Source organism: Fibroporia radiculosa (genome assembly GCF_000313525.1).
Source record: "Fibroporia radiculosa TFFH 294 genomic supercontigs, scaffold2568, whole genome shotgun sequence".
Classification (NCBI taxonomy): Eukaryota; Fungi; Basidiomycota; class Agaricomycetes; order Polyporales; family Fibroporiaceae; genus Fibroporia; species Fibroporia radiculosa.
In genome coordinates this window covers 32,484-44,799 of record NW_012133355.1, presented here as the reverse complement: position 1 = coordinate 44,799, position 12,316 = coordinate 32,484, and the positions used below count along the sequence as shown (strand labels likewise).

At 50.3% G+C, this 12,316-nt stretch overlaps 3 protein-coding genes across 3 annotated transcripts; 2 read left to right on the top strand and 1 right to left on the bottom strand.

The window, feature by feature from the left end:
• Positions 1-9: 9 nt before the first annotated feature.
• Positions 10-2,238, bottom strand: FIBRA_04073 (uncharacterized protein; the record flags this gene model as incomplete). The annotated part of the gene is made up of 13 exons (XM_012325892.1): positions 10-137; positions 204-305; positions 354-512; positions 571-756; positions 811-826; positions 882-931; positions 986-1,097; positions 1,147-1,241; positions 1,298-1,559; positions 1,610-1,771; positions 1,830-1,912; positions 1,975-2,120; positions 2,180-2,238. 13 exons carry the CDS (start codon positions 2,236-2,238, stop codon positions 10-12), a joined length of 1,560 nt encoding a protein of 519 aa, XP_012181282.1.
• Positions 2,239-5,905: 3,667 nt separating this feature from the next.
• On the top strand, positions 5,906-7,437 carry FIBRA_04072 (uncharacterized protein; the record flags this gene model as incomplete). The annotated part of the gene is made up of 3 exons (XM_012325891.1): positions 5,906-6,187; positions 6,237-6,953; positions 7,012-7,437. 3 exons carry the CDS (start codon positions 5,906-5,908, stop codon positions 7,435-7,437), a joined length of 1,425 nt encoding a protein of 474 aa, XP_012181281.1.
• Positions 7,438-7,841: 404 nt separating this feature from the next.
• On the top strand, positions 7,842-10,752 carry FIBRA_04071 (uncharacterized protein; the record flags this gene model as incomplete). The annotated part of the gene is made up of 10 exons (XM_012325890.1): positions 7,842-7,929; positions 7,979-8,062; positions 8,118-8,166; positions 8,221-8,262; positions 8,315-8,362; positions 8,609-8,671; positions 8,725-9,956; positions 10,021-10,309; positions 10,365-10,604; positions 10,656-10,752. 10 exons carry the CDS (start codon positions 7,842-7,844, stop codon positions 10,750-10,752), a joined length of 2,232 nt encoding a protein of 743 aa, XP_012181280.1.
• Between the last annotated feature and the right edge of the window lie 1,564 nt (positions 10,753-12,316).

Sequence of the window (12,316 nt, the reverse complement as noted above, 5' to 3'; positions counted from 1 at the left end):
AACAGTGAATCATGCCTGCACATGCTTCTCGCCTCGGAGAAGTGCCCTTTTCTCTCGCCTCAATCGCTGGCTATCCTTTATACCGAATCCACGCTGGAAGATCATCTGCACTTCTTCCAAACTCAACCCTGCTGTCTCTGGGTAGCAGGACAGACAGAAGAGCCAGCCCAGCAAGCAGAGGCCCGCATAAAACCCAAACGCACCAGCCGGCGTGATCTTAGCCATGAGAGAGAGATAAGTGGAGTTGATAAGCAGGTTCGCGCCCCAGTTCGTCATCGTAGCCAGAGAGGTCCCAATGCCGCGAACTGTATCACGCATAAGCGGGGGAAGTGCATACATTATATCCTACTGACCTTCCAATCCGAAGAGCTCTCCTTGTTGCCAGGGTACATTGCCTAGACCAGTGGCGTACGAAGCCACGTAGAATATCATAGCGAGCAGCACAATTGCGGACCATGTTCTTGGGTAATGTGTTCCTTCGACGAGATTTCCACCAGTCTTGAGTGTGAGATCTGCCGAAATTAAGTTTCGTTCAATTTCCGCAATAATGAAGTTCGACATATGGCGTACAATGGAATGCAATGCTAGCGAGCGTTAGCCCCACGATCATGCCTGGAGCAGAATATATCATGATCTTGCGTCTGCCGATGATGTCAATGTACTTGAGTGCAAATAGCGTGAAGATAAAGTTTGTGCCAGACACAATCAGGCCGACAGCGGTGGGCTGGTTGAAACCAATCTCCTCGAACAGAGTTGCTGCAATGGACAATCAGTCGTGATGCATACGTCTCCAAGGAGCTCTTAACCAACCGCTATAATACATGAGCTAGGGTTCATGTGATATGTCAGACGTCAAATCAGTTACTCGAATGCGACCTTACCGTATTGAAACCACAAAGTTGCTGGAATGCCTGAAGACCGCATCCAATGACTGGTTGAAACAATCTCTATTCTCAGAACATTGGAAACTGAGAGACGAACTTACTAAGGGCACGACGATTGACGGGAAGGACTAGAATCATTCGACAGCGCTGAACCAAAGTTGTGGACTTCGTGATCTCAATGCTTTGGCGCACAGCAGAAGCCAATACTTTGACCTTAACAAACGTTAGGGCGCAGATCCGTATAGTGACGACACACACGTACCTTGAGATCAACTTGTTTAGGCGTAGCATGTGCGTAAATCTTCGACATCACGGTGTGCGCCATGTTGAGGTTGCCTCGGCGGATGAGGATACGCGCTAGACACGCTCGCCGTTACAAAAATATTCCGCATTCATAAGGACGATGCACATACGCGATTCGGGGAGGAAATACAGGAAGATGAACTGTAGCCCTGCAGGAACAGATCCCAAGCCGACCATCCATCGCCAGCCGCCGTGGGTGTTCTCAAAGGCAGCGTCGATTCCGTATGCGATAACCTGTCCACCTGTGATCGCTGCAACGTTCAGCGCGACCATGCGTCCCCGCAGGCGTGTGGGGGATAGCTCCTGGATGTAAAGTGGTGCTACACAAGACGCGATCCCGACACCGAACCCGATAGTGAACCTGCCACCGATCTAGAGCACCATTTAGAAAGACGTGGCACTGTGTGCATGGATTAGTATACCATTGCCCAGACGGTGTGGCACACGGCCTGACCGATGGCGCCTCCTATGAAGATGACGTCTGCGAGCGCGAGAACAGGTCTTCGCCCAAGATAATCAGAAAGCATGCCAGCAAGGAGACCACCTAGCAGTGCACCGAGCGTGGTTGCGGAAGTGATGAGCTCCTAAGCCCGAGAACCGACCTCAGCGGTGGTTGCAAACGAAAGTGAGGATACGACAGACCTTCTGTCCTGACGATAGTTCTGCGGGCCCGAGATCGGAGCTAATAGTAACCAGTGCGCCCGATATCACTCCCGTATCATATCCTGCAGCATTGGATGAGAGTATATATATCTGATGCAGAATTCAAATGTGCAGTGAGACCCACCAAATAGCAAGCCCGAGATACTAGTGCAGCACACGAGCAACCACACGAACCAGGTCGTCCGCTCCTCGCCCTCCACAATCACCGCGAGTTCCGATATCTCACCATTGGCATTTGTCTTCGAGACATCCTCCGAAACTTCGTCGTAGCTGCCGCATCCTGCCGATTCAGAAATATGCAGCCAAATCTGCACGGGTAGCGTACTCACATCTTCTCGTCTTTCAAGTCGTCCTTAAAGTCGCGCAGATCGTTAGACGTCCGATCCATGCTGCTGGCTGCGCCGGGTATCGTGGTATAGAGGAAGCTTAGGACGCTTCGGCCTCGCCGTCGACTGCAGAGATAGAGCAGAAGATAGCAATTTTGCTCCACTCGAAAAATGACTGATCTTATAGTGCTCCCGCATCAGCAGTCTTGTGGAACTTGATCGAGCAGATTGACGAGCAGATTGGGAGCCTCAGATCTCAGCGACGATGCGCCCTACACATGCAATTTGAGCGTATTACAGAAACAAGGCCCAGTTCTACCCGCACGAAGATACGACAAGAACGGTGAAGTCATCCGAAGAAATGTAACAAATTGAAGTTGTTGCAGCTCAGTAATGATGCGTCGTGCACCATTGTCGGCCGCGAGCGCTAGATCACGGCGGTGTATGGTCATGAGAACACGGCTCTTCGCTGCCAAGTAATCCCTACTCCGTCCCGCTCTTCATACTCGATCCCATCTTGGTATGAACGCTGCAGACAATTTGTCCACGTCTATCTGCTCATTTCCAAATTTCTGGCGGCGAGAAAGTTGGATCTCGGTGCATTCCATCTATACGCAAGTTGCCTACAAATGTTTTGATGTGATCGCTGACCAGTATTTTTGTCCTGCTATGAAAATGACGATAATCTGGACTCTCTGGTCCCAGAAATTCCTCCAGCATCTCAAGCGTTCCTCGGAACGTCATCGGAAAATTTATGATCACCTGAAGAACATTTCCCTTGTCATTGACCTTACCGTTCATTTCCTAACCCTTGAGTATGTTTACAAGGATCAATCACAAACGCGATCAACGAACCATATGTGTAGCAGGTCTCTAGGCTATGATACGATCACTAGATTGCATAAAAGGGGACAAGTATGTGAAGGTAGATTTGTGACTCATTCAGCCTATCATGCAACTTATCATCATCTTGATAGTATTCCCCAGCACCGACTGACGTTCACAATGGTGTCCTCATAAACGCCACCGGGTTTCACAAGTTGCTCAAAAAAGTCAACATTTCTTCAAAACCCGCTTGGAAATGTTGCTCGTGAAGAGTCAAGGTAGACTCTGCCTCTTATCTTTGTACAGACTCCAATATCTACATGACATTCGCTGCTACCGTCCTCAATCCTCCGGACGTTAATAACTCAAAGCGCATGTATACAGTGCGTTATTACAACCCATAGCCGGAGCCTACATCTTAAGCCATCAATCTCGCTCACCAACCCGCGGAATCTGTGTCCACCAGAAATCCTACTCAGACATCATATATGTATCTGTTGTATTCACGACAGTGAGCTGGTAAACCGGGACTCTGGTACACGGTTGTCGCGGGAGAAGCAGAAATTAAGAAAGCCTCATGCGGAGAATGCAAGGAACGAACGATAAAAACGCAATTCGACAGGGGCTAGCGCTGGTCGACTGGAATATGAACTTACGGCTAGTCATAGCAGCCTGTCGTCTACAGCGGATTCACATGCATGATCCGAGCAGAGACGCGGTGCAGAAGGATCGACTACTAGGTGTGCTCAGCTTCTGGAGATATGTTGTATACTTGGGCATATTCTCGGATGACTGTGGTTTGTTTTGGGTTCAAGAAGTGTACACTTCACAACGTTCTTCGCGTCTGACGATCTATAATGATAAGATGATGTCATGTAGTAAAGTACATGCCGTATATACAGCTTGCTATATACTCTGAATGTAAACGTCAAAGAGCTCAGAGTGTCACTTCGTCGCAATCCAATGTAGAACGACTTGCCATGGCCGATTGATCAATTGCTGGTGATATTCATTGAGTCTTCCATAAGTTTAGCGATGATCACGACCAGTGCGTTAGCCATACCAGGACACAGCTTGTAGCAGACATGATGCAATGTTCCAAGAATCATTGGCTCACAAAAAATAATCCAGACAAGACACTTTGAAGGTCTTTCCGCCTAAGTCAGCGACTCGATCAGCGAAGTAGAACATCGACAGCTCCTAATGGGAACGTCCTCGACTTGCACCAACGCTGATTGATCCACCTCCACACGTATCTCCTTCGTCGAGCAGCAAATTGGCTGCTTCGATGAAGTGGTACACTCGAAGCATTGAGCTTAATTGACAGACGGCCCAGACACCAGCGGATAAGAAGCAAGAAGCGAGGAGCCAGGGGCCAGGGACCATGTTCAGAAGATGAAGCTGAATTGCCAGTCTCACCTATCACATGAATTGAACAGTAGAGCTTCCCCCCACACGCTAGAGGCATGTATAGCACGCTTGAAACAGGCTCCATCCATGCGAGGCTGCAAAGCGGAGTAGTAGATCGATTTTTAGCGCCGGACTCAACAGCACATCCCTAGTTGAATCACATCTCAAAGAACTCCTCCCCGCAGTTCCACAAGCCCCGAGTTCAGCTGCCCCAGCAAAACATTAGAGAAGGGACGTGGGGACATGCATGTGTTTCGTGTCCCATATGTAAGCTTCTCTTCAGCTTCTGAACTCACCTGATCACAATTATAATAGTACACTCACTCACTGATCATTTCACGGTCAACAAGAAACCCGAAATAACGACATACCCGGTACAGGCAGACCAAAAAGGAGCTCTAGGGGGCATCATCGCGTCTGTCGACCGTCATCTTCCGGGCTCCAGGGCTTCATAGGACGATGTATTATCCATCTTGTGTACGCCAGTACAGAGATCTCGGCTGGACTTCGGAGCGCAGGGAGGAGACATGTTGGGGGTGTCATCCTTCTTTCGTGGAGCCTGATGTGCATCAACCCAAGGCGATTGAATTTTGGTCAAGACTCTGACTTTGGCGCACTTAATTGGGGCCAGTGACAGCGATTGCATCCCACAGCAGCAGCAGTGTGAATGTGACGAGGTGCGAAGATCGAGCAAAGAGGAAGAGGTTCGAGAAGTACACACTAATGGCGCCAAATAGCATAGTACCCATTCAGATAGTGTAATAATTCCAATGCTATCTCCTAGCATATTATATTTATTTACTTAGTGTTGTAGGTAATCTTGAGAGTAGTATGCCAGCAAATCATGCGAATCGACAAGCCTCAGTCTTGCGTCCTGTCATATATCCTTGGTTCATCCAATCTAGCACTGCACTCGCTTGTCGACGATCATGATATACCCTGCTGAGCGAGTCTGAATCCGCCAAAAATGAGGCCTCGCTTTCCATTGACTGTCGCTCTGGTCCCACATGTATGCGGCAGAAGTGGCTGTTCTCCTACAAGCTGCTGTCTGTCCATGGTATTGCGCTCGAACCCTCCCTTGCGGTCAGTATGAAGAGCTTCTTACAGTCACTGCCAAGTCTTTCTCACTCATCGGCTGTAGAAGAGAGCGAGTGGACATTGATCCGTAATGTGCTTTGATATCTACACATCTACGTCGTTCTCCGGCTGCGAAGGAAATTATATTATTGCTATCGATGATTCTGGCATTGAAGATAAAGTGACAGTTGGATGTGATTGGGATGGATCTTGGGCTCCCGTGGTCCAGCTGGTCAACACGTTGTATGTGCGTGGCTGACGGGTAGAAGCATCGACCGTGCATGGCCCCGGCTCGTCGTCATAAGACACCCAACTACTGGTCTCGAGCTATTCTGTCGCTAATCTATCCCTTGTCCTGGAGACGCCTGCGTCGCAATCCGCATCCTTTGTACCACTGCATTCATGCCGCTGTCAATGATGAGCCCACTCTCGTCGCCTTCAAACTCTAGTCGCTTTTCCGATGTGCTCACCTTCCCACGCAACCAGAGCATGTCGGAATTCGAAGTTGAGCATTCGTCGGGCAAGGTACCAGTCAGTCCTCCAAGGTCACGGAGGAGAAAGGCGTCGCCCGACCTCGATAACGAAGCAGCATTCCGAGCCAGTGTCTCTGGTCTAGTCGCTGCAAAAGCACGGCCATGTACAGTGTCGGGACGTATACCCATTGACCCTGCGATTCTTACATTATTTTTCCGCTCGAAGGTGAGCCATTATGCCTCAGCAGTACATAACTCACTGATTGAGGAAGTAGAGCTGCATCACCCATTCAGTGGACTTTCCCATTGATATCGATCATGATATGCCCCCAGCGCTGGACGTCTTAATTGCTGCGTGTCAACCACACCCTCCAGGCATTGATGGTATTTCCTATCCGGGAAATGAGTCCTACTTTTACCCTAGGGAGCTCCCTCTAACAACGACACTTGAGATTGCGAACCATCCTATTCTTGATGCCGTGCGCAGTGTTCTCTTCCCTACCCTACCAACAGGACACTATCTCACTGCCATCCGAGACAAAGTCGAAATCGTTCTGAAGGGCAACAACATTCCGATACAGCGCCGGCCCAATGACAATCGGGTGGCAACGATTATTGTTACGCTTCCCGTTCGCTTTCGCGGGGGTGCATTGATTGTACGGAACCCGAGTGGCTTGGAGGAGCGGTTCTTTGGCCGAGGCGGGAAGGTGGGCGATATGGAATGGACAGCATTTTATTCGGACTGCGATCATGAGGTCGATACCGTGCAGAAGGGGTGCAGGGTAACGATTAGTTATGCCGTGCAACTGAAGACCTTCGGCTTTGGCCCAGCTGCGGTACAGCCAGACCCGTTAATATCGCCTAGCGATAAGTTCTTGGACATGCTCTCGCCAATCCTGAATATGTCCCGAGGGCGTCGGATCGCCTTCTATCTCACAGGAGATTACAGCGTAAACCCCGGTGAGGTGCTCGCGGAGTCCCTCGTGCCCAACGTAAGCTTCCCAACCTTCCATCCTTCGCTGTCGAAATGCTGACTACAAAGATTCGCAGCTCAGAGGGGGCGATTCATTACTCTATCACGCAATCAAACTGTACAAACTATCTCCCGAGCTGCGCTGGACGGCTGGAGGATACATTTGGCCGGTTGATCAGTCTGTCGAATTTGGGGACGATGTCAACGATAGCCCGACGCCGACGCATGTCCATATGCCCGTCTCGATGGTCAACGGAGGGCCCATTCCGACCATGCGTGGAACCTTCAGCTCATCTGCATCCGAACCTGGCGAGGAGGAAGAAGACGACCTTCGCACACGGGTGGAGAAAAGCGGCGCGATCCCTCTCTCTGAGACGGATATCATGCTACTTCACGATGTCACTGTACAGGGTCCGATAGCAAAGGAGAGGGTACCGTTCGTGCAAGCAGGCGAGATAGAGAAGTTGGTCGTAAACGTCTTGATGGTGGTTTTCGTCCCGTGAATGTACTATGGGCAATTGACTTATTCAGTTTCCTCGGTGTTTATGCGATGAGGTCGGACTTCTGTACATTTTTGTATCATGAACTTGTTATATAGTACTAGGGGTCGTATTCAACCCTGCCCTTTACTTGGAACTCGATGTCGGCGACTGTAGTCGCCGTGCTCACAGGTGACACCGACCGAGGCTCACTACCCAATCACAATAATCCTAGTAAATGTTTACTTGTGATTTGTCTAATGCGGCGCCTATTCGGACCAAGGCGCCTCGGCCAAAGCCGGAGTCTGGTCACCGTTGTCGCTGCTCTTTCCTCAACGTGTTCCTCGACGAGCACGCTGGTTTTGTTGTTGATTGTCAGCTCGAGCGCCGGCGAGCACCGTCTTGTCGTCCTCTGTGGAGATTAAGAGATGTTACGGCTGGTGTCGTCGGCGTCGAAGCCCACCTCAGTGGGTATTTTGACTAAAGTCGTCGCCCCGTCTTGTTCGTCACTTGCAGGTGCGTCAGTCCACATCCCTCCACGCCTTGCAATTCTAAAATTTGGTAGGGCGAAGATCATTTGCTTCCACGTCAGCACGACAGGCGGATATTACGTTGACTGTAGATGGGAAGGAGGTTACGGTACCTCAAGGTACGCTCAGGTGATGTTTTAATAGTAGAATGATTTGATGCTATTTACTGTGCAGGTTCGGCCTTGATACAAGCATGTGAGGCCGCTGGTGCCACAATTCCGCGGTGCGTACATACCGAGTGTAGGCTTTTACCATATTTTGACGGATTTTATCTCAGCTTTTGCTATCATGACCGACTAGCTATCGCCGGAAACTGTCGGTATGTCTCGGCATTAATCCTTTTCTTCGTGGATCCTTATGTATTGCTGTAGTATGTGTTTGGTTGAGGTCGAACGATCACCAAAACCCGTCGCATCATGGTGAGTTTTTCTGTTATTAGTAGAGTGCTGTTGTACGACCAAGTTTCATTTGGGATGGCTACCATTTGTATAACTCCATTTGTGTCTGTCTCTTGACCGAGAATGATCTACTGTCTCGTCGCGATGGGATCGTCGTTCTTGACTTTCAATAGCATTCTAGATACTGTAGGACATATGCTCCTGGGGACACATCGCCTTTCAATACGTGTTGTGGAACAATACAGCGAGGGCTGACATCTGTTATAGTGCCATGCCCGCCATGCCAGGTGCAAAGGTATTTACGAACACTCCCCTTGTTCACGAAGCTAGGTATGTTTTTTTTTCTAATACTGTACACTATAATTCACGAACAATTTGTCCAGAGAGGGTGTCATGGAGTTCCTATTGGCCAATCACCCTCTTGATTGTCCTATCTGTGATCAGGGCGGTGAATGCGACTTGCAGGATCAGTCAATGCGTTACGGCGCAGACCGTACGCGTTTCCACGAGATTACTGGCAAGCGCGCAGTCGAAAATAAGGATCTGGGACCCCTAGTGAAGACATCCATGAACCGGTGTATCCAATGCACACGATGTGTGCGTTTCGCGAACGAAGTTGCGGGTGTAGAGGAGCTTGGCACCACTGGTCGTGGAAACGATATGCAGATCGGGATGTATGTGGAGAAGACGATGGACTCGGAGCTATCCGGAAATGTTGTTGACCTCTGTCCTGTCGGTGCGCTCACAAGCAAGCCGTACGCATTTCACGCCAGACCATGGGAGCTGAAGCACACAGACTCGATCGACGTTATGGATGCAGTGGGTTCTAACATTCGCGTGGATTCACGCGGGGTTCAAGTCATGCGCATCCAACCCCGTCCAAATGACGACGTCAACGAGGAATGGATCAGTGACAAGACTCGCTACGCTCACGACGGCCTTCGATTCCAACGCCTGACGAATCCTCTCATCAAACAGGGTGACCGGTTTGTTGCTGCGTCGTGGGAAGACGCGTTGTCTGCCATCGCTAGCGGGCTTGCTAAGTCTGGAGCTCAAGGAGATGAAATCCAAGCGGTTGCTGGTCACTTAGCAGACACAGAGGCAATGGTTGCTCTCAAAGATATGATCAACCGTCTTGGCTCCGACAACCTGACACTCGATTCAGTAGGTGGCCATGCCGCTCCCGTGCACGCCGTAGACGTCCGATCGAATTACCTTTTCAACTCGACGATTCCGGGTGTTGAGCAGGCGGATGCTATTCTCTTGGTCGGAAGTAACCCTCGTCATGAGGCTGCGGTGCTCAACTCGCGAATTCGCAAGAGCTGGCTGCACACTTCCCTTGAGGTTGGTTTGATTGGCGAACGCGTGGACACTGCGTATGGCTACGATTATCTGGGCGCGGACGCAAAGGCGGTCGCGGATTTCGTTGCCGGCAAGGGTCCTTTTGCGGAGAAATTTAAGGCGGCCAAGAAGCCTTTGATCATCATTGGGAGTGCGTTGGCTGAGCACCCAGACGGTGCGGCGGTCTATAATGCTCTGGCTAAGTTTGTGGAGAAGAACAAGAGCACCCTTTTGACTCCGGAATGGAACGGCTTCAGCGTTCTTCAGAGGGCAAGTGTTCAGTTCTATTAAACCGGTGTGATACTGAGGGCAAGGCCAGGTTGTTTCTCGTCCTGCAGCGTACGAAGTTGGCTTCGTCTCTTCCAGGAAAGCATCCTCTGTCAAGCCAAAATTCATCTATCTACTAAACGCGGATGAGGTCGACCCGAAGTCAATCCCTCGTGATGCCTTCGTTGTCTATCAGGGCCACCACGGTGACCTCGGAGCGCAGCTCGCAGATGTCTGTCTTCCCGCGTCGGCATACACAGAGAAGTCGACGACGTGGGTTAACACGGAAGGTCGCTCGCAGCTTGGTCGCGCAGCCGTTCCACCTCCGGGTGCATCGCGTGAGGATTGGAAGATTATCCGGTACGTTCATCTCGTTTGTTATCTATCTTACCGAATCTCATTGATTATGGGTCAGAGCTCTCTCTGAGGTTGTGAATACGCCTTTGCCATATGACGACGTCCTCAGTTTGCGTGATCGCATGTGGGAAATCTCGCCCACCCTGGTTCGCTATGATACAGTCGAGTCCACATCAGTCGAAGTGGCCCTTGCCGGGTTGAAGACATTGGCCGCTGCAACTGCAAGTGCGAAGGTGTCGGGCACACCCTTTGTCAAGCCGATTAACAATTTTTATCAAACCGACCCTATATCTCGAGCGTAAGTCATTATGTGTCTTCTCAAGTAGAGCAGTATTGAAAATATGAGTAGATCTGTCACCATGGCTCAATGCACGCGTGCCTTCGTCAAAGGGGAAAACTATGGCTTCAGTGAATTGTCCAGTGCTTCGGAGGCGGCGTATGCGTAGTTGATCTGTATCTTACTGCTCTACAATGTCAATAAGTATAACTTTCAGGATAACTACTGTGCGAATGTTAGGACATTTTGTATGGCCACGTGGTGATTGGTTTACCGTGTGATTTCCGCTTTGGGTAAACTGCGGTGGTCTCAAGAGTCTGCAGCGGACGGTTGGGTCAGCTCTTGTATTCCCATTACTGCTAGGCTGCGTCTCCTCATTCCTGCCTCTGACCATCATGAGCTCGCCTGCCTTTTCTCGTCCCCCTGTCTCTGAATCCCACCCTTCGAGTCTAGGTTTTCATCGTCCGGCCACGATCTCCGAACTTGCTGCCCGAGCTCAAGACAACCTCTGGGACCCAAACAAGGGGATCAAGCACTGGTTGAGGACCGCAGAGAAAGCTCGTAAGAATGGAGCTGATCTTGTCGAGAGAGGAGATTATGAGCGAGGCTTTGTGGAATATGCCAAGGCTGCCACAATCGTTCTCGAGAAATTGCCCACTCATAGAGACTACCACAGTCTTCTAAACCATGACCAACGTAATAATCTAGGCATGGTGAGTGTCTTCCTCCCCAGCCGTCTTTCAACTGTGTGCTCCGAAAGCTTTATTTGCCGCACTATGTCCTTTCCGGCGTGTATTCTACTATGGGCCGCGTACGCGTTACTCCGGCCTCGAGGTGAGACTGCGGGAGAGGTTTAAATCAAGTTGCCGTAGTTCGTCGTCTCAGGTAGTGGGTTGTCGAGATTCACTTGATTTGAATGCCTCACGGAAAAAGATACCACAGTGGACCTCGTGTTAACCTCTGCGTAAATCGCTTGCCGGGCAAATCCATAGGCAATCTTTCGTGCACATGCGTATGAACGGCTTAGTTGCCACGTCCTTTCTCTCATGTTCAGACTGTTGTCGAGATCCATTGGGATATTCCGAAGTTATTAGCATTTAACGGGGTGTTCTTTTTTCTCGATCGCATCTGATTGTGGCGAGTAAGCCGCTCATACCCTAGAACTATTCGCCCGTACGCATACTTCTTCCCGATGAAGGATTGCCTCAGACGTTCGACCTGGAACACTTCTGTCATTATTGGAAAACCAGCGAGGTACCTCTTGATCGGGTCCATTCGGTGAACGCAGAAATTCATCTGCACTGTTTGCTGCGAAGTCGATGCACCAGAAGCATTATTTGTTCATGGCTCATGTGATTGGTATTCCGTATCTGATCGCTGCACACAATCGCATTTATGGCTACTAACTTGTGATTGTTAGAATGGACAAGATATTTTGGATCACCTGAGCCAGCTGAAGCCAGTTTTGGTGGAGCGCTTTGAACAATGGCAGGCTGATCAAAGTGCTGCAGCCAGCACAAGCCGACCTTCCACCTCAAGCTCCATCCACACTGATACCATGAGTCGAGAAGACGTTTATCGACGGCGGCGTGAAGAACAACAGGAAGAACGCGCGCGACATGCACTTGAAGCCGCTCAGAGAGAACAAGACTGGCAACGGGACGAGCACGCACGGCGACAAGCTGAGGAGAGAGAGAAACATGCGAGGGAGGAAGGTGCTTGGGCCGCACGGC